The 20387-nt window shown below is 41.3% G+C and overlaps 1 protein-coding gene across 4 annotated transcripts in view; it reads left to right on the top strand.

Moving 5' to 3' along the window:
- Nucleotides 1-6672: 6672 nt before the first annotated feature.
- ALG6 (ALG6 alpha-1,3-glucosyltransferase) overlaps nucleotides 6673-20387 on the top strand; it is a 30139-nt gene continuing 16424 nt past the window's right edge. Inside the window, exons 1-5 of one of the 4 annotated variants that reach the window (XM_035122538.3) lie at nucleotides 6673-6736; nucleotides 10173-10274; nucleotides 14115-14199; nucleotides 18366-18455; nucleotides 19704-19792. In XM_035122538.3, coding sequence (XP_034978429.2) covers nucleotides 10193-10274; nucleotides 14115-14199; nucleotides 18366-18455; nucleotides 19704-19792 — 346 coding nt within the window. In that variant the 5' untranslated portion in view covers nucleotides 6673-6736; nucleotides 10173-10192. Of the gene's footprint in view, nucleotides 6737-7116; nucleotides 7402-9064; nucleotides 9139-10172; nucleotides 10275-13092; nucleotides 13155-14114; nucleotides 14200-18365; nucleotides 18456-19703; nucleotides 19793-20387 lie in introns of those variants that run through there. The other 3 variants (XM_035122537.3, XM_088673956.1, XM_035122540.3) reach the window with 3 other exon arrangements.

Genomic DNA, 20387 nt, shown 5'->3' with positions numbered 1-20387 from the left:
CCCTAGCCTTGCCTTCCCCTAGTTCATTATCAACTAACAGCAGGAAAACCCTGCCGCTGCACATCCCTTTCTCAAAGGCAGAGAGCAGCTCCTTCTCAGGCTGCAAAGCTGCGACGGCGCTTGGTTCAAGTGCGCGATAACAATGTTTCCAGCGCCCGCAGCAGGAGAGGAGGGCTGCCTGGAGCGCTCCCCCAGCCAAGGCTGGCTAGCTGGCCGTCGAGCGCCTCTCTCCGCGACGCTGCCGCTTCAGCCGTGACTTTGACAGCTCTGCTGAGATCCATGGTTGGGAAAGGCGTTAAGGACGCGCGGAAGGACGCTGGGTGGGTCAAGTCTGATCCGGGAGGAGGTGGAAAGGCTGGCTATGCATGAGATTCTTAATCTCAAAGTCGTGGGTTCGAATCCCACCTTGGGCAAAAGATTCCTGCGTGGCATGGGGTTTGTGCCCCCTTCCAGGCTATGATTCTATACCCTCACGTTAACCCTTGGCGGGCTGGACGGTTCTGTGGACCCGCTCAGGGCAATGATGAAGACCCTGGATGAAATGATCAGGAAGAAACCAGCAAGCCAGAAAACAACACCACTGAGCTGCGGGGAGGAGAGAAATCGGTAGCACTTTTAAATTCTTCTCGGATTAAGAGAGGAGTTGTCCAAGGGCAGAGGGGTTCAAAAGAATGAAATTGGAAATCCAAACGGGTGATGGTGGCGGCTTTTAAAAAGCGGTGCTCATATGGCCTTACTTTCAGTTGCAAGAGCCCCATCTTGTCCTTCCTCTAGTCTAGTTTATTAGCAGACGTTCTGGCAGACTGAAAGGAGGACTTGGCGCCCCCTAAGGCTTTTGTTGGGAAGGAAGCACTGCATCGGTGTAAAAGGGGCTTCCTCCCAATGAAATGTGTGCTTAATTTAGGGGTCAAAGCACATAGAAAGCAATCAATGGTGAATAGTGCCCGAAAGGATCGGCAGGGTTAGCCAACGGGTTGACAGGCAATGGTGGACTCCAACTCCCATCAACCCTATCAAGCACAGCCAATGGTCAAGATTGATGGGGGTTGTAGTCTATCGGTGCTGGAGGGCACTGCAGTTACTTACTCAGTATCTTTGGTTTCGCAGTCAACTTTTCTCCCTTCCTTCAAAGGTTTGTTCAAAGGCAACGGTCCAGAAATGGTGCGACAGGTCTTGACCCTGTAACCCACACATTCATTTGTTTTCGGTGGGATTTTATCACAACTAGCTTTGCTGAATTTTAAGACTTGCTAAAATAAAAAAGACACTCTGAACTAGACCCAAACAAAAGTCTAGAAGACTTGAATAATACATAAAAATAATTATTTGCAAACTCTTTTATCCAGAAGGGCTGGGGCAGGTAATAGTTATGATAAACTCAGCACATTGATAGCTCAGTCCTATGTCTACTTAGAAAGAGGTCCCACTGAGTTCAGTTTCAAACATGCTTACTAAGAAGTAAGACTACAATCCTAACCATGTCTACTAAGAAGCACCATTGAATTCAATGAGGCTTATTTCCATCTAAGTGGGGTTAGGATTGATTGAACGCAATGGAACTTGCCTCTCAGTACACATGCATAGGATTCTGTTCTATGAGGACACAAAAATACTACTTAGACTGTACCTGTGAGATGTACATATTTGATATCTATGTATGTATGATTTAAATATACTGCTAAAGTCACGACTGGACCTAATGGTCAGGGGTACCTTTACCTTTATGTCTCTCAAATAGGAAAATCTCACATTGCCTAAGAAATAATAATAATAATAATAATAATAATAATAATAATTTTATTTATACCCCACCCTTCCCAGTCAAGACCAGGCTCAGGGCGGCTAACAACAAAAATATCAAAAAAAGCATAAAAGAAACAATTCAATTAAAATACAGATTAAATACAATGTTAAAATTCAATTTTAAAATGGGAATCTATAAGTGGAACCTCATTTAAATATCTGTAGGATAAAACCTTAGGGGAGGGTAGCACCGGGGTCAGACTGAGTCGGTCCAAAGGCTAAACGGGACAGCTCTGTCTTGCAGGCCCTACGAAAAGATGACAACTCCCGCTGGGCCCTAGTCTCCTCTGAGAGAGCGTTCCACCAGGTCTGGGCTAGTACTGAGAAGGCCCTGGTCCTGGTCGAGGCCAGTCTAACCACCTTGTGACTCGGGATCTCCAGTATGTTATTATTTGTGGACCTTAATGTCCTCTGCGGGGCATACCGGGAGAGGCGGTCCCGCAGGTACGAGGGTCCTAAGCCACATAAGGCTTTAAAGGTAAAAACCAGCACCTTAAACCTGACCCTGTACTCCACTGGGAGCCAGTGCAGCTGGTAAAGCACTGGATGAATGTTATCCCGCGGCGAGGACCCTGTAAGGAGTCTCGCCGTGGCATTCTGCACCCGCTGGAGTTTCTGGGTCAGTTTCAAGGGAAGCCGCGCGTAGAGCGAGTTACAATAATCAAGCCTAGAGGTGACCATCACATGGATCACTGTGGCCAGGTCAGGCTGAGAAAGGTAGGGGTAGAAAGGTAGAAAGAAGTTCACACACATTGAGTTAATCACAGAAAGATTTTAGGCTTTCCCAGGCTGCCCTCCATGTCCTGCAGCCTGAGTCTGGACAACCTGACTACAGGCACCTGCTCTCCTTTGTTCTGAAGATACAACCACTCACATGGATTTATGATGTGCCCCTCTACACATACAGAAATGTGTCGATAATGGAGAGAGAAACAAATCTCTTGCTAGCCTCACCTGTAAGAAAGTTTTTATGGTGTTTTATTTTACTACGTTTATATCCCACCTTTCCTCCAAGGAGCTCAAGGTGATAGCATACTTCTTCTCATCTTATTCCCACAGCAATCCTGTTAGGTAGGTTAGGCTGAGAGGGTGCATGACTGGCCCAAGGTCTCCCAGGTCCTAGTCCAACACTCTAAGCACTATACTACAGTAGCGGTTTGGGGCTAGCTGTCACCTAAATGGGAGGGTGAATGATCTTGGTGGTAAGATCTTAAAGCCAGAAAATGTGTGTGTGTGTATAACCTTTTGGCACCTTTGCACCAAGAATAGAAGTTAATTCACAGTTAACTGAAAGGAGTTTCCTTTTGCTTCTGGTGTGCCCCCCCCTTTTTGACAGGGGGTAGTAGGGGTTTAATTGAACTTTTAAGTTCAATTGCATCTCCTTTTCCTGTCTCAATCAAATGTGTGTGTTTCTCCTCTTTAATTTTCAAATTGCAGAATCAATCTAGTTTACTCAAGGTGTTTAAATATCAGAACTGAACATGAGGGAGGGAGGCTTTACCTTACTGGCTTATTATTATTTTTAAAAAATAATAATTCTGATTTAGAATAGGCTGGATTAGCATGGATATTACATTTTCAAGGACCTTGCCACTATTAAATAGACTGTTAAGTGCATTTTATGGTTGGTGAGGCCGTTCCCCTCTCTATCTGGAAAGACGTGCCAAGTTCATGTCTACCTGCTACATTACACACTCGTTGACTAAAATACTTCCTGTGGATGTAATACCAATGCTCTGTATCTTTTAAGTACATAACTCTAACTGTTTTAGGGCTAGTAAAACCGAACTTCATAAAAATCCCTAGAACCTCAAAGCTGGAGGCAGGGTTAAGTATTATTTGGACTTAGACAATTATGTGCTTCGTTAAGGGGAGTTGATATCAAAAAGTGATCAGGAACAGTGTAAAAACGGTAGGTCTGTAGATTTTGCATAAAGCCCTAAAAATCATGGGGATTCTGCTGTCCACATTTCACAACGTATATTTTCCACCACTGAGCTATGGCCTTTCCCAGTGGTGGACAGATGTGAGGGGCCAAGGTGAGGCAAAAGACCAGAGAAGAGATGACATTGGTCATGGAACAGAATTTTTGCTGAGGGGACAGAGAGGAAGGGCCATCTTCTCCCATGTTCTGAAGGCAGAAGTGGTAAGACTTGTTGATGGGCTGAATATGTTGAACAAAGGAGAGGATGAAGTAAATGATAAAGCCACAGCTCCTATGCCTTTTCTATTCTCAAAGGAGAAAGCTTATAGGACTGTTGTAACCCTTTCCCTATAAATATCACCACACATTTCAGAAGGATCAGTGTGCTGAACATGTGTACATAGAACATGGACAATCGGGAGACCCTGAGCAGGTCCATGGAGTACCAAATTCTGCATCCACCTCTTGCATCATCAACATTAGACTGTAATAACAGAGTTTATATGCAAACATCATCTGCATCGATATGTACACCTTGACCCCAATATGTAGTCACCATCTGGTGGCTGCAGACTAATTTAGAGCTCACCATTTGGCTCACTTATTTTCAAAATAAGAATACCAGGCATTGATCCCACTAATTAAAATTGGATTTCAATGAGGAGGAATTTGAATTCTACTAATTTAAAATGTCTTATAAATGAAAACCAATCAAGCAATTTGTTAAAGACATGGCAGTTTATCTTTCTGTTTCTCTCCTTTTCTGTATTTAGCTGGCCTGATACTAGAAGGAGCTCTTAGACTAAAAGTGTGCAGGCGGTTGCTTAGGATACTTACTTGAAGGACATTAACAAGAGACCGGACAATGTAAAGCACACATTTCCTCCTCCTAGAGGTGAGCAGGGAGCTGTACTAAGCATTGACTGTCTGCCATGTTTTCATCTAGTCTAATGGAAAGGCTGGTTTCTGAGTTTCAAGGCCTATTGTGTAAATTTAGGGAGAAAATTCTCAAGTTAAAAAGCTCTTCTGCAATCCTAATCCTTAATCCCACTAAACTGGGAGTAAGCACCACTGAATTCAATAGGATTTACTTCTAAGTAAATGTACTTAATATTGCACTGTTAGTTCCTTCTACTACAGGGTGGGGCTTGAAGAATCTCCATAGCTTTTCACTAGAACCCTGACAGCCAGGTTCAAAATAGTGGTGGGTGGCAGGGCCAACTGTCTGCCCCATTCCATGAGCAACACATGGGGACAACCTGCATATTGTAGTACAAGTACAAATCTGCTTCTGAATGACAGATCAGGGTGGGAATTGAATGCAACATTTTATACCTGGCCTGCAGAACTTTCCAAGGATCTGATCAATAATTAGTATTTTGCAGGTGAGGAACACTTAGGTTGAGAGGTAAGTTATTAGTACAACACCTGCCATGACACTTGCAGATTTTTAATTTTCTTTTTTCTTGCCAATCTACTACAAAGTTGTCAGAATTCTACAAGCAGATCCTGCTCCCATTCTATAAAATATCCTGATCCTAAGGTGCGGCCTGAAGGTTCATGATATAACAACTTAGATGCAACTAAGCAGGTTTACTGTCTGGATGGAGGGGGCTTCTTTTAAGCCAACATGGACGGATTTATTTATTTATTTGTGATAGTTGTATGCTGCACAATAAAAAAATACATTTTGGGTGAGTTAAGAGTAGGATTAAAAAAAACACCAAGCACAATATAAAGCTAAAATAAAACAAATAGAAGCAAAATATTAAAATAGCAGAACAAAATGAGGGGAAAAGTTTTTTATCTGCAGCTGAAAAAGACCACAAACATGCAGATTCCCTTTCGGCCATGATGTTCACTGGCTGAAACAGTCATTATTTTATTCATTTATCCTTATCATTGATAAGGTTCTCTTCACCCTCATTTTATCCTCACAACAACCTTGCCCATTAATTCTCTTAATGAGCCAAGCCGTGGGATCAAGAGCGTGCTGAAACCCTGGTCCTTCTGGAGACTTCCTTCCATTGCCTCCACACTTTCAAAATCTAGACTGCAATCTTCTTGGGGCAGGGGCCTGCCTTCTTTATATATATGTCATTCCAGCAATGTATTTAAGCACCCACCTGGTAGCCAGAGGCGGCAATGAATTGCCTGCAGGCAAGGGAAGACTGACTGGGATGGTGGAGGAGGGACACAGCACTCTCCACCCAGCATGGAAAACCAAGCAGGCTGCCAGAAGAGGGAACTTTTTCCGGCACAAGCCCTGCATGCACCCATGTCCTAACCCTTTACCATATATTTCAATGGTGGTAGTGCTGCTGTTGCAACCCACCTTGGATCAGGTTGCAATCAGTTGAAGATCAGGGCTTCATGCCAAGCACAGGTAAAGGTACTTTACTAACCGTCCAGAGGTCCTTTACCTTTTTATGCCAAGCACAGAAATGCAGTGGGGCTTCCTGATAAGGGATATAGCCTGCTCCATCTCGCTTCTGCCACCCCCTAGATTAGAAAAGTATTTTGCAGCCTAGCAACTTTTGAGGCCTTGTTACTCTGTGGTGCTACAACAGCAGACTTTAAAGTATGCAGCGCAGCACCCCTCAGAATTCAAGCCTGCTTCTTCTCTGCCAACGGTGCAGCAACTTCTCTACCAAGGAACTCCCTAGAGCTGTAATTGCAAACCCACACGGTGTTCCAACTCGATTCCGTGCAGGGTTAAGGCTCGCCTACGGGCCGGCCTGGCTCTGCTAGAGATCGCCGTAGGCTACCATCCCGTTCGACGGGGCGCGCTTCTGGATGAGAATCAGCACTTCAGCTCAAGGCTGCGACTGTACCGAACGCTGCAATCCGGGGGAAGGGAAGGGACGGGACGGTAACGTCACGACGCGCGCGCGGCTGCTGCGTCAGGAAGACTTTCTGCGCATGTGCCTGACCAACGAAGGCGGGGAGGAAAAGCAGGTCGGGCGCGCGCCCGCCCATTCAACTTCCTCTTCGCGCCTGTCAGTCTCGGTGAGTTCGAGAGCGTCCGAGGCAGGGGAGCCTCGCACAGAAAGGAATGGACGTGGCGTGTTGGACGGGGGGGGGGGGGGCTGAGCGAGGGAGAGAAAAAAAGGCGGGCTTGCAGCGGGAGCGCGCTCCTGAGCTGAGCCAGAGCCGGGAGCGCGGCGTCTCCTGGCTAGCAGAAATGGATTTGAGGGGCGGGGAGTTGTAGGAGGGTTGCAGAACTTGCAGGTGACGAGCGAAGCGGGCGGAACCCTCTATTTGAAACTCAAAAGGGGGGTGCTTTCTGAGCTGCGCCCGACTAAAGGGTCGGAAGGGACAGCCTCGTCCTAGAAGGAGGCGTTGCTTCAGCACCACCAACCACCGCCCCCGTCCTTTTCTTTTGACAGGGTGTCACTCCAACGACTTTCCATGCTCGGGGTTGTTTTGTTGGCCCTGTCAGCAAAAGGGGCGACCCTGGTCCTACTCAGCCCTCTCAGATGCTTTGCTAGATACTGTGCCTCGGCTGCTGCAGAACCCGTTTCAGCCCTGGGTTATGTGAAGTAGTCAGTGGTTTATTGAAGAAACATGTTCTGGAGGCTTGTGCAGAGTTTCTTTCCCTTTCTCTGCTGAGCCACTAAGCATCCCTACCCTCTTGCGCACACACACGGAAGCAGGAGGTGTAGAGTGTTTTGGTAAGCAAGTGAGCCTTTGAAAAAGCGTCTGCCGCAACAATTCTCGTTTTGTTTTGTTTTTTGTTTTTGTGTGAAATAACCTCTTGGGATAGCCCTTTCTCTACAGAACTGCAGAGCAACAGAGGTTTGCTCTATTTCCACACAAGTGGCAATTTCACAGATTAGACATTGCAGGTCCACCATGCAATTTATGCTTAGTAATTCCATTGCCGTGTCTATTCCATTAACAGTACGTTTCCGAGCACAATTCAAAGTGTTGGTGCTGACCTTTAAAGCCCTAAACGGCCTCGGCCCTACCGTATATACCTGAAGGAGCATCTCCACCCCCATTGTTCAGCCCGGACACTGAGATCCAGCGCCGAGGGCCTTCTGGCGGTTCCCTCACTGCGAGAAGCAAAGCTACAGGGAACCAGGCAAAGGGCCTTCTCGGTAGTGGCGCCCGCCCTGTGGAATGCCTGACATTTAGAAAACACCCAAAGGCAGCCCTGTTTAGGGAAGTTTTTAATCTGTGATATTTTAATGTATTTTGGTATTTGTTGGTATTTTGGTATTTGTTGTTTGGTATTTATACCCAGATGGGCCGGGTATAAATAAATAAATAATAATAATATATTTTTTATTGCTAAAACCTATACACACCTGCAATTGCAGCATGGAATAAGAAGGGGAAATAATATTGACAAATAGAGTCTTCGGTTTTAAATATTTATAAACCTGAATTAAACTATGGCTTAACTATACAGTATTGACCATTGCCACTGAACATCATGAGCCCCAGATAGATGAAATTAATCCTAGTCTTTGAATGTCCATTGTCCAGGAAAATACGGGATAAAGTTGCCAACTGTTTTGGTCTAATGGTTGACTTCTGTTTTGGTGTAGTTTAAGCTAAGCAGAATTCTGAGTAGATATAAATAGGATTGGACTGTAACTCTCCTGAAGAAGGGCCTGCTGGATCACACCAGTGCCCCATCTAGTCCAGAATTCTATTCTCAAAGTGGCCAACCAGATGCCTATGGGAAGCCAGCAAGCAGGAGTTGAGAGCAATAGCGCTCTTCCCACTTGTGATTGCTAGCAAGTGCTACGGTATTCAAAGGCTTACTGCCTCCAACAGTGGAGGTAGAACATAGCTGTTGTGGCAGTCAGCCATTGATAGCCTTCTCCACAAATCTGTCTAATCCTCCTTTAAAGGAATCCTGGCTGGCAGACATCACTACCTCTTGGGGAGTGAAGTCCATGGTTTAACTATGCATTATGCAGAGAAATACTTCCTTTTTTCTGTTCTGCACCTTCTAACATTCGGTTTCACTGGATGTTCATGAGTGCTAATAATATGTGATATTATTGATATATATGTGATATCTTGACCTGTTTTTTTCTAGACTATGCATAATTTTATACAACTCCCATTTTTTCTTGCATTTTCTCTAAACAAAATACCCTTAAATGTTACAACTTTGCCTCAGAGAGGAGTTGCTCCATCCCCTTTATCATTTTGGTTGAGCTCCTGATATGCATGATTTATGCATTTATAATTTCTGGCTTCTGTCAGATTCTCAGAAAAGAAAAACAAACACTTTGAGTTTCTAAATCAAGATTTGCTTTTGTTTTCATGATGGTTTGTGAATTGTACCTTGTTGTCATTTTAGTGCTTCACTGCTTGACTCTTGGACCATTGACCACCAGGCATTATCCCTTGTTATCAAGCACAGATGGAGAACCTGTGGACCTCCAGAGGTTGTTCGACTACAAACTCCTGTAATCCTGACCCTTGACCATGCTGGTTGGAGCTGATGGAAATTGGAGTTCAACAACAACTGGAGACTTGCAGATTCCCTATTCATGCTCTAGTCTAGACCAGGGGTCAGCAAACTTTTTCAGCAGGGGGCCGGTCCACTGTCCCTCAGACCTTGTGGGGGGCCGGACTATATTTTGAAAAAAAATAAATGAACAATTTCCTATGCCCCACAATAACCCAGAGATGCATTTTAAATAAAAGGACACATTCTACTCATGTAAAAACATGCTGATTCCTGGCCCGTCTGCGGGCTGGATTAAGAAGGCGATTGGGCCTTAGTTTGGGGACCCCGGTCCAGACTATCATTAAGGCCTAGCATGAGACAGAACTAAAGGGGGATATCTGGGGACAGGCCTGCCATTTTGTATGTTGATTGTCAAACATAAACTGTGGGACCTTTCAATCTTTTCTGGCCATGTGGGATTATAGCTCTCTATCTGCTGAAACCAAGAGAATAAGTGTTGCTCTGTGCATGAGTAAATCAGCAGCAGACCATACAAGTAAACATGCATAGAACTTGAATCATGGCTGTGATTCCTTTAGACCAGCTCTATTCTATTAGCCTTTCCCCAAATAATAGTGGTGGTTTAGTTTGTAGAATTGGATTGGTTACTTTGATTACACTTCCAAAATTTATGATGGGCTGAAGTTACATTTTGTTTGACATCTCCTGGAACTATACCCATCTGCACTTTTGCCAATTTAATCCGTCCAGCTAAATTCACCTTGTGAACAGAGACTGAGTGAAGATTTGATTTTGCTGATATCCCTGGCTGCATGAGAGAATTCGTTGCTCTAAAGATTATTTTGTTGGATGCAGAAATGGCTTTTGCTGGATTTGCCTTTCCCATAGTAGCATAATCAAGAAGGCTGCACTTGCTCACTGTCCTACCTGTGGATTTATCTCTGTATAAAAACTTTAGGGGCAGAAGCCAGAATTATGTGACATCATTGTTTCTGTTCTTGTTTCAAGGTGATTTCGGAAAAGCAGCTATGCAAAAATGGAGCTCAATGACAATTACTGCATTACTAGGCCTTCTTGTCCGTTGGACTGTGTCACTTGGTTCTTACTCAGGTAGCAAACATTCTGTATGTATATGAACTATTGTATAGAGGTGAAATTACTGTTAGAAGTTTCTTAAAAGGAAATTATAAGTATATAGTAGTTAAAAATGAAAGGTATATAATAGTCATGTTCTCAACTCTGAATAGCCATGTTCTTTTTAAAAAATGTATTTTATTGCTTTTTCATCATTATTATTTTATTTGTATGCTGCCTATTCATAGTTAAAACTATGCTCAACGCGGCTTAGAACATAGAAGCAGTGCTTTTTTTCTGGGGGGACGCATATCCCTAAACATTTTGTTAATCTAATTTTGGCCTCATTGTGGGGCAGTATTTCAATATGAGTAGGAAAATGAGAGTACCCCTAAATATTTTTTTAAGCAAAAAAGCAATGCATAGAACTATTTACATAATTAAAAACATAAAAGTTGTCATAAGCAATAAATAAAACACATCAATAAGTATACAACCAAATACAAAAGAGAACAGAAGAAAACATTACTGTTGTCACACAAATGTAGTGACAACAGTAGCTGTCTAATGTAGTTATTTAGAAAAACCTTTAGTTATACAAGATTAGGACCTTAGGTTCTTTTCACAACTATGATAAACAACATCTGAGCTCTCACATAATTCATATGAAAGTGAGAGTAGCTGTTCTTCCTGGCCCACCTGCTTTGCTGCAACTCTAGGAACCTGCTTTGCACATGAAAAGCTCTCTGTGCAGCTTAGAATCCTTCTGATCATTTTCCTTGGGGAGGCTACACAAGAACAGATTCATTTATTCAGCCTTTCCCCAACAATACCTGGATGGTCCAAAAAGCACAACTCCCTTTACATTATTATAATCTAGTTACCATGATGTGGAAATCAAAATGGGAAGACTGGTATTTAATTCTGGTTGTACCCTCACCTGTTCAAATTAACAGAACAAAGAGGAAGCAATTAAGATTCTGCTAAACAAAACAAAAACAAAAGAGGCCAACACTTTAACAAACCAACTTTCAACATGCAAAGGAGAGTTAAGTTGAAGCTGTTAGTAGTTGTGTATATTGCAACTTGTACTGTATGTCTTGTGTACATTATTGTAATGCATAGCGCTGACCTGCTCACTTTTTGTTTAATGTATGTATTGTTAGACGCTCACTGGGGACGAGGAACAATTCCTTGCAGTTGAGTAATTTGTAAGATCAGTCACTATGACAGACAGTTATACTCCCTCTCCCCTACAGTTGGCTAGGGTGGCAATTCTTTTGAACATATATCAGGTGAAAGTGGTGATGAAATGATGGTGGAGAGAAGCTACATTTTATGCCTGTTACCTGTATTAATACAAACTGCTTATGAATCACACTACATGTTTTCTAAATAGGTACAGTAGTAGCATAAGCCATCATAGAAGACTTGGATGCAAAACCCCAAATGTTCATTCATAAAATCCAACTATGCGTCAAATTTGCTGATTACCCTCAAAATGTATGCAGGTGCTGCCCAATGCAATGGCAGTTGAGATCGAAAGGCTGACACGAGCGGTTCTAATTCAACATAGTTCCAACTTAAGGCGTGGATGACCAGATAATAGGAAGGTTACTTCTGCTCTGATTCCACTATATTTCAGATGCATCAAGCTTTTTTTTTACTTTGTTTTTCTCACCATATATTTTCTTCTAGGTGGGTTTGCTGAACTGGTCAGCATTAGTGAATGTGGCTAACAAATGGCATTGAACACTACTGGTTCAATTTTTTATGGTTAAGAATAATATACAGTGGAACCTCGGGTTGCGAACATGATACATGCAGGAGGCACATTCGCAACTCGCAGCGTTCGCAACGTGCAGCGCCCGTCTGCACACACGCATGACGCGATTTGGTGCTTCTGTGCATGCGCAAAGCACGAGTTAGTGCTTTTGCACATGCGCAAGCACCGAAACCCAGAAGTAACCCGTTCCGGTACTTCTGGGGTCGGCACATTCATAACCCGAAAATGCGCAACCCGCAGTGATCGCAACCCAAGGTATGACTGTAATACAATGTAAAGGTGAAGAAGAATTAATATGAGGAATTAAATTGTGTGTTTTTTGTGAGAAATTTATGTTTGTGTCATCAAGCTGCCTCTAAGTCTTAGTTGCTTCTATATATGGATTGGATCAAAAGCTATGGAGAATGTCCTGGTCTTTGACTGATCTTAGGGCAACTTTTTATACTTTTTATATTTGGGAACCTCTTGTTCTTCAAAGGCACATCTCGTTCACTATAATAAAGCAGTACTGTATGCTGCTTTGAGGATCTGCTTAGTAATAACTTTTAAAATGTTATACTTTACAGCTTTTGTCTCCCTTGCAAAAGGTGTATGGAATTAAAATGTCCCCTTTGGAAGCAGTTCATTGCCTGCAGCCCATGGCTTCAATACTGCACACATGCTGTTAAGGCTCACTCATTACAATGTGCTTTTGCAGCCTAATTTCCCAGAATAGCAACCTAAGGCAAAATATAAAGTGCAAAAACTAAAAAGAAAGGACCAAATAGTTTAGCTGATCAGTTTGGTATTTAATTACTCACCACTACTACTTTGCCTTGAGACGTCAACCTATATCCTTTTGCATCATTTGTACAAATAAATCCCAAACAATTAGAATGGTTACCAATTTCTTTCAATGCATTCTGCTTGGTTCATTTTGGAAAACAACAACAACAAAGCACAGCAGATGTTAAAATGCTTGCCCTTGCTTTGTTTACTTCCACTGCTGCCTTAAAGTTGATAATTTTAACGGGCCTAGCTTTGACAGATTCTGGTCTTGTATTTTATGTTTTGCTGCTTGGACGTCAGTTCCTCTTTGGTTTTGTAGTGAGAAGAACACTATCAGAAACTTCTAGGAGAAGCCATCACTGGTTGGTAATTTTTGTAGGTTTCTTAGTCTTCCCAGCATTGTAAATAATAGGGATAGATATAGATCTGCAGTAAAAGACAGCAGCGGTCAAATATCAAGCATTTCCATCAGACATTATTGTTTTCTGTGGAATCAGTAGGACCCTTGTAGGGATGTTTCCCATCCTTTTGGTTGTGACTTGTACCTGGAGCATGGACCACTGCCATGTGAATGTTTTCTTTTGCTGAATCAATCCTTTCCCCCTGCCATTATATTGGTAGATGGGCAGAAGGAAGTTATCACACATGTCTCTTGACACATATTTTTAACTCTCTTCCCAAATGTCCATTGTGGTAATTGTCTGCTCTCAGTGTTGCAAAAGGACAGATTATGTCCTTCTCTGCTGTTTGTGTGAATCGCTTAAACATAGATCATATGAAAGAATTATAGATAGCTTTCCTATATTTAAAAGAAACTCTTCAATCTCCATGAAGTTAGAGTCAATACCTTAGAAATAAGTGTGTGCTCTCAATAGCTAATCAGGAACGACAGGAAATGAATAATCTGTGTGCCTAATTGTTTAATGTGATACTGCCACAATTGGCTTGTTCCGTAGTATTCATTAAAGAAGAAACTCATGCACATTTTGTACTGATTTTAAAAAGTTACAGGAAAAAACAAAGAATTTCTGACAAGAGAAGAAAGGGGGAGGGAGAATAGGGAACTAGGAAGAATACTCATAAAAGATGTATTCAGAAAATTGAACTGTATCCTTCATCTAATACTACCCCAAGAACTTATTCTCTTCCTAAAAGAGTTTATTGTAAAAGAATGTCACATGCAAATACCCGTCACACTTTTGCTGCAGAGGGTATATTAATTTCCAGGCAAAGCATTGAACTGGAAGCATTAATAGAGCAAAACTAATTTATACATGAATTAACAAATGATAAATATAGTTTCCCATCTTTCTTCTTTTAAGGTGCAGGAAAACCACCTATGTATGGAGACTACGAAGCTCAAAGACACTGGCAAGAAGTTACCTACAATCTGCCAGTTAAACAGTGGTATGCCTAATATTGAAATTTTTGATTCCCTTTTTATATGGAAAGACTATAATCTTGGGGTGCATAAAACCTTCCCACCTGCACAGCCCTTTGCAGTGTAACCCTACATAAGGCTGCAAATAAATAAGCCCAGGTAAGTGTACATAGCATTGCAGCCAATTACCATTTCCTTTACTTATTTTTGTTTCCCTTGAAATATCTCATTCTAGAGCTACTTAGATCTACAGTATATAATACCTGTATCTAAAATGTTTTGGAACAATTTAGTAATGTAACAAAAAAATCGTATAACGATTCCTGTCATCCACCTTTAAGATGCGATCCACTAATTTTAATATTTTAGGAAAAATTAATATTTTAAAGACATAAAGGACATATTTTCCAGTTTGTCCAGTTGAATATATTTTACAACTATCAGTACCAATTTGTAAGTGATATGAATTCTCTGAAAACTGGAGTTCAGACATAAGCAGTAGATTTCTGGTTTCCACACCTCTCAACTTGTAAGGGTGATGAGCCCATTCACATGGCCCACTCTCAGAGACTGATGGGACCTGAATGCTCTGGGGAATTTTCCAGTAGAGAAAGCAGGTGATCCTGTCAAAGACCTCGTCGCTATGGAATGGCGAGAGGAAACAGGCAGTAGACACAATCACTGCTGAGCGTTCTCTCTGGTATTTTCGAGCCCAAGCAGCTTCTTGGTACTCTCAGGAGCTCCAGACTGTAAAACAGTCCGGATGAAGACTGGGGTGCAGGTGGCGCAAGTCTCACTCTGAAGCCAACTGGACACTGCTAAGAACACATAATCGTGCCTATAATGTGGCAGTGAGACTGCAAAAGAAGAAGAAGAGAGGCTTATTTTGCAGTGCACATTGGGTCCTCTAGTTCTGTTGCCAGTTTGCTACTGAACCAACCTCAAGGTGTTATAAAGCCCTTAACAACTTGGAACCAGTTTACCTACAAGATTGTCTTATAGAGCATATTTTGTAATTACATTGTGTCCTCTAGTTGTAATAAATTGACCACTCTGATGTGCAGAAGATGCTTCCTTGCCACATGGTCTAGTCATAACTTACGGTATCTTTTATATGTGCTCATGGGTTGAGCACATAAAGAACAGTACAATATTAAGAACAATAGCAGGGCTGCAAGATACTTTGGAGGTTGTTGCCTAACAATAGAGAATACTTGGTTTACGAACTTAATTCGTTCTGGAAGTCCGTTCTTAAACCAAGGCGTGCTTTCCCATAGCAGCGGGGGACTCAATTTACAAATGGAACACACTCAACAGGAAGCGAAACATGTTCTGCTTCCAAGGCAAAGTTCACAAACCAAAACACCTACTTCTGGGTTTGCAGCGTTCTTAATCCAAGTTGTTCATAAACTAAGCTGTTCTTAAACCAAGGTATCACTGTACTGGGATAGATCGGCCAATTGACTTGATATATTGTGGCTGTATATAGTAATGGTGTTTTGTTTTGTTTTACTGTGTGTGTGTGTGCGTGTCTGTGTCTGTGTGTCTGTGTGTAGTAAAGAGAGAAACTGTTTGCATCATGACTTAATTGCAGGAATGTATTTGTCATAAAATGTGTAGTTGGTATTGGTATTGGTGGGAAAGGGGGAAAGGATTGCTTAAGAATTAGCTGTTTTTAGAAGTTGATAGCAGCACTAGAATTTACAGCCAATGGATTGATAACCAATAAATCTGCACTTGTCTACCATCAAAACAGAATACAATTAGCCAATACATGCTACTAGTTTAAATTTGGAAACTTACAATTTGTTCTGCATATATATGCTTTATAGTAATGGGAAGAGATTTCATTGTTTGGTAACAAACAAATTTGTGATCCCCTGTACTGGGTGCAGGGTGGCATCTTTTGAACGTTTGCCCCCTAAAGTCTTTGCCTTTGAAAAGGCAATAATTACTATTATTATTCAGGTATGCTCAAATGGTATTATCATGTACTTCATGTTCACTTCCTTTGTTCTGGAAAAAAGTATATTAAAAAAGGTAGGCAGTAAATGAGAAATGTGATTTGTATGTAGTTTTCCTGTATGTAGTTTTTCTGAGCCAGAGGCACAAATTTAAATATTTCTGCCTTCTCTATCTTTCTTTGGAGCCCATGCATATTTATCAAAGACAATCTTGACAGCATCTTTTCTTCTTATATTGCATGTTAGAAATGTGACAGTTCTTACCTTTTTTCACACCTATACACAAACTTTTTCTTTGGAATCTAAGTTCAAATAAGAGCATGGAATTGCATGAGATATTTACTAGTAAATTGCAAGACATCAATATCCAAATGAAGGAGTTAAAACTATCCTGGCATGAGAAATCTTAAATGGTGGGATAAGGGGCAGAGATGCAGCTTTAAGAAATATGATTTATCATGAATTGTTCATAAGATACTTCAGGCTGCTCATAAGGTATTCAAGAAATATCATTTATTGTAATAAATGTCAAAAATTGGCTGCATTTGAGTGGATAGACTGGAAAAGCTAAGAACTTGCCCCTTGGCAATTATAAAATACTAGTCACTCTGTTTCACTGAGATTTAAAGGTTCTGATGTCTTATTTTTGTAACTTTTATTTTCATTGAATAAAATCTTCTGCCTTTCAACTTGAAGATGTGGCTAAATTCTGACTGCTCTCCACAGAAACATAAGTACAGAAAAGTCATATGAATGAAATTCCTTTATCTTTGGTGCGCTTTCTTATTGTCCTCTAGAGGTTACTTTCTTGGGCTAGTTTAGAGGGCCGGTTGAATTTGTTGTTATTGATATGACTGAACAGGCTCACGACCTTTGTCATCTACTGTATTGTGTTGACAACTTGGTACTGTTGTAATTAAGTAGAGTTTAGTTTTTAGCACCTCCTAATTCTTGTGAAAGCCAGCAGTACTATTTGGATACTATTGATATGGAACAGCTCAGGCTCAGCAGTTTGTTAGCTCACAAGAATGGCCAATCATTCTTGTAGCTCAGTTGTTTGGGTTTTGTGATTTTGGAGAACTAGCGTTAGATCTTCAAATCCTTTAGATAAAATTGCGCTTAAGACTGCAAGACTTGAAGGCTATAATGCTCTAACCACTTTTGTGGGTGAGCTGAGAGTTTGTTTGAACCCTGGGTTAGAATCTGGAGCCTTAGAGGAAGAGTCTGTCAGTAACTATATTAGTAGCTTTGTATTACTGTAACATTTTTATAAGTAACTCTATATTTTTGTAATAAACAAAGTATTACAAAAATATAGAGTTACTTATAAAAATGTTACAGTTGTCTGTAGACAAGTTGTCTATTGACGCTTCAGAAAACACCATCTTGTCAAAGCCACAGACCTTATTAGATGAGGGTCCTTGGGCACATATCTTCAGCTGAAGGTGATTGCAGAAGGTTTCAGGAGAAAGGCTGGTCAGGTTGGGGAAAAGCGTCCAACGAGTGTAGGGCTGACTGGAATAGAGCCTTGTATTTTTGGAGCTGCTCACATATATGAAAAAAGTGAAATTAATGGCACTGATGAATCAGATCTTGTGAACCATGGCAATTGGAACAACAATAAATCTACCTTCCATAGCCCAGTAGATTTTTGAATTATTCTAGTTTTGTTTCCTAGAAATGAAAATGTATTTCCCAGAACAATATCAGCTGGTTACAGGCACAAATTTTATATCCTTCAGATTCTTTAAGTCTTGTATTCTGCCATAACACAAACATCAACAACTGCATCCAAAAACTCAGGCAAGTCTTTGTTTTATTTTAAAAAAGAATCTACAACAAAAATGCAGTAAGAGCCATATTTTAATTTTAATTTTTTTACTATTATACTGAAGCTGTTCAGCTTTGTAGAAAACCAACATGACCCTGAGTTGTATCCACTGGATGTGTGAGTAGAATGCTGCCTGGGTGGAACGCAACATGTATAACCAATCTGTTTTATCCTCTCTTCCCACCTGAAGCACTCTGTATCCCTTGCAACCCCTCCTTATAGGGTTTGGGACACTTCTGAACAGTAAGGACTAGGCTGCAGTGCAAGTGGGGAATTGGACAGCACTGAGCAGGGGGATTTTGTTGCAACGGGGAAAGGGGAGAAGGAAGATCTGCATTCTGTGTGAGCTGCATTCTGAAGTCTTATATTTATTTCAGGGTTTCCTTTTCTTTTTCAGGTACTTCAACACCAGTGACAATAATTTGCAATACTGGGGCCTTGACTATCCACCTCTTACTGCTTATCACAGTCTTCTGTGCGCTTATGTGTAAGTTAATTATGTGAGCACTGTTTTAAATGCATTTTGTTTGTTAGAAGAAATAGAAAAATGCAGACTGATCCATGTATGGGAATTCTGATGCTAACCTGCAGCATTCCCCATTCACAATAAGTGTGGCAATTACACACTTATGACAGTGTACACACAAGCAGCACGTGGGAGTGCTTACCCATGTGGTAAACAATCACAGATGAGGCAGCTCTGTATCTCCTGATTATTTAGTGGATAAAAGGGGGGTTTGTAGTTGGCTACGTTTCTATGGCCACCTCATGAGTAGAGAAGACTCCCTGGAAAAGGCCCTGATGTTGGGAAAGATTGAGAGTACAAGGAGAAGGGAACGACAGAGGACAAGATGGTTAGACAGTGTTATAGAAGCTACTAACATGAGTTTGACCAAACTGTGGGAGGCAGTGGAAGACAGGAGTGCCTGGCTTGCTCTGGTCCATGGGGTCATGAAGAGTCGGACACGACTAAACAACAACAACAAAGTTTCTATGTACATGCAACTCCCAATTTACGCAGGGGTTACATTCTGAGGCACCACGTGTTTACGTGAAATCACGTATATTTGAAATGCCATTGTAAAAAGGCTGCAGACAACCTCTGAAACTCCCTGAAAAAAAACATTTTAAAAACCAGCAGCACTTACCCAGACGCCAAACTCCACCATGATCACTCTCTCCAAACCTCCTAGTCACACAATGCACGCATGTGTGATTGTGCGTCAGCTGGACACGCATAAATTGTTAGTTGCCTATATTATGTGGTAAGGCAATACCCAACATTGTGCCAGAAGATGTGACATGACTTATTTTGGCTTAGTGTTATGCCTGAAGCAGAGATTGTGGTCTGTTTTACGTATACTATGATCAGGAAGAACCAGCTTTGATTACCCATTTATGGTTTGTTTGGACCAAAATAATCCATGATTGCCTTTTTGAACAAAACACTGAGGTTTTGTAGTTTGTTGTTGCTGTTCACACTGGGAGGGTAGGGAGTGAAATGGGAGCCATCAACACACATTAACTATGGTTTGCTGTGGTGCATAAAAGTAGCCTGTATGTGAAAAGATAAAATATTTTCAGTTCTCTTTATTGCTGATGAGTGCTTAATTATAATTGAAATTGAAGCAGTTTATTCATGGTGATTCTATGTGTGTCATCTGCATTTGTTAAGCTGAAGCAATTAGCAGTGTGAATAGTCTACTTTTTAATGTTTTGATACTTTGTTTTATAGAGCGAAGTTAATCAATCCAGATTGGATTGCTCTGCACACATCTCGTGGGTATGAGAGTCAGCCACACAAGCTATTCATGCGGGCAACAGGTAGAAAATAGCCTTTTTTTCGACATAAGTTAAAAATGTTCCTGATCCAATTCTATGTTTTGCAGTGCAGATTACCCATACAAGGGGTGTTCTTAAGGTGTAAAGATGCAAGAAGATAAATAATTCTAACTGGGAATGACCTCAGCCCCCTAACACTAAAGCAATTTCATGCTGATAGAAGACTATAGTGGGAGAGATAGCTCAAGGTATGGTTCCATGGCCATGAATGAGTAGTCAGGGATACAATTGACAGCCACTGCTCATGACCCAATATTTCAGATAAATTAGACTGAACGGCATAAGAGACAGAATCTTTTCAGCGGTGACCTCATACCTATGGAATATGTGCTTCTTGGCTTTATTAGCTCATGCTTTTTAAAATGGGTCTCAAAAATCCAACTATTTGGGGCTTTTTAAAATGGGTCTCAAAAATCCAACTATTTGGGGCTGCTTTTAGTTGATATGCTGGGCTGAATCTGAAACTATTTAATGATCCGCGGAGAATATAGTTTTTAATTCTTTAGATATGCCAGTGTACTGCTGGCTGTGAATTGTTTTAATCTGTGGTTTTATATATTATTGGAAATTGGACATT

Source organism: Zootoca vivipara, chromosome 7, assembly GCF_965207765.1.
Source record: "Zootoca vivipara chromosome 7, rZooViv2.hap1.1, whole genome shotgun sequence".
NCBI classification, from domain to species: Eukaryota; Metazoa; Chordata; class Lepidosauria; order Squamata; family Lacertidae; genus Zootoca; species Zootoca vivipara.
The sequence above is the reverse complement of the archived record's forward strand: the minus strand, read 5'-3'. Positions and strand labels throughout refer to the sequence as shown.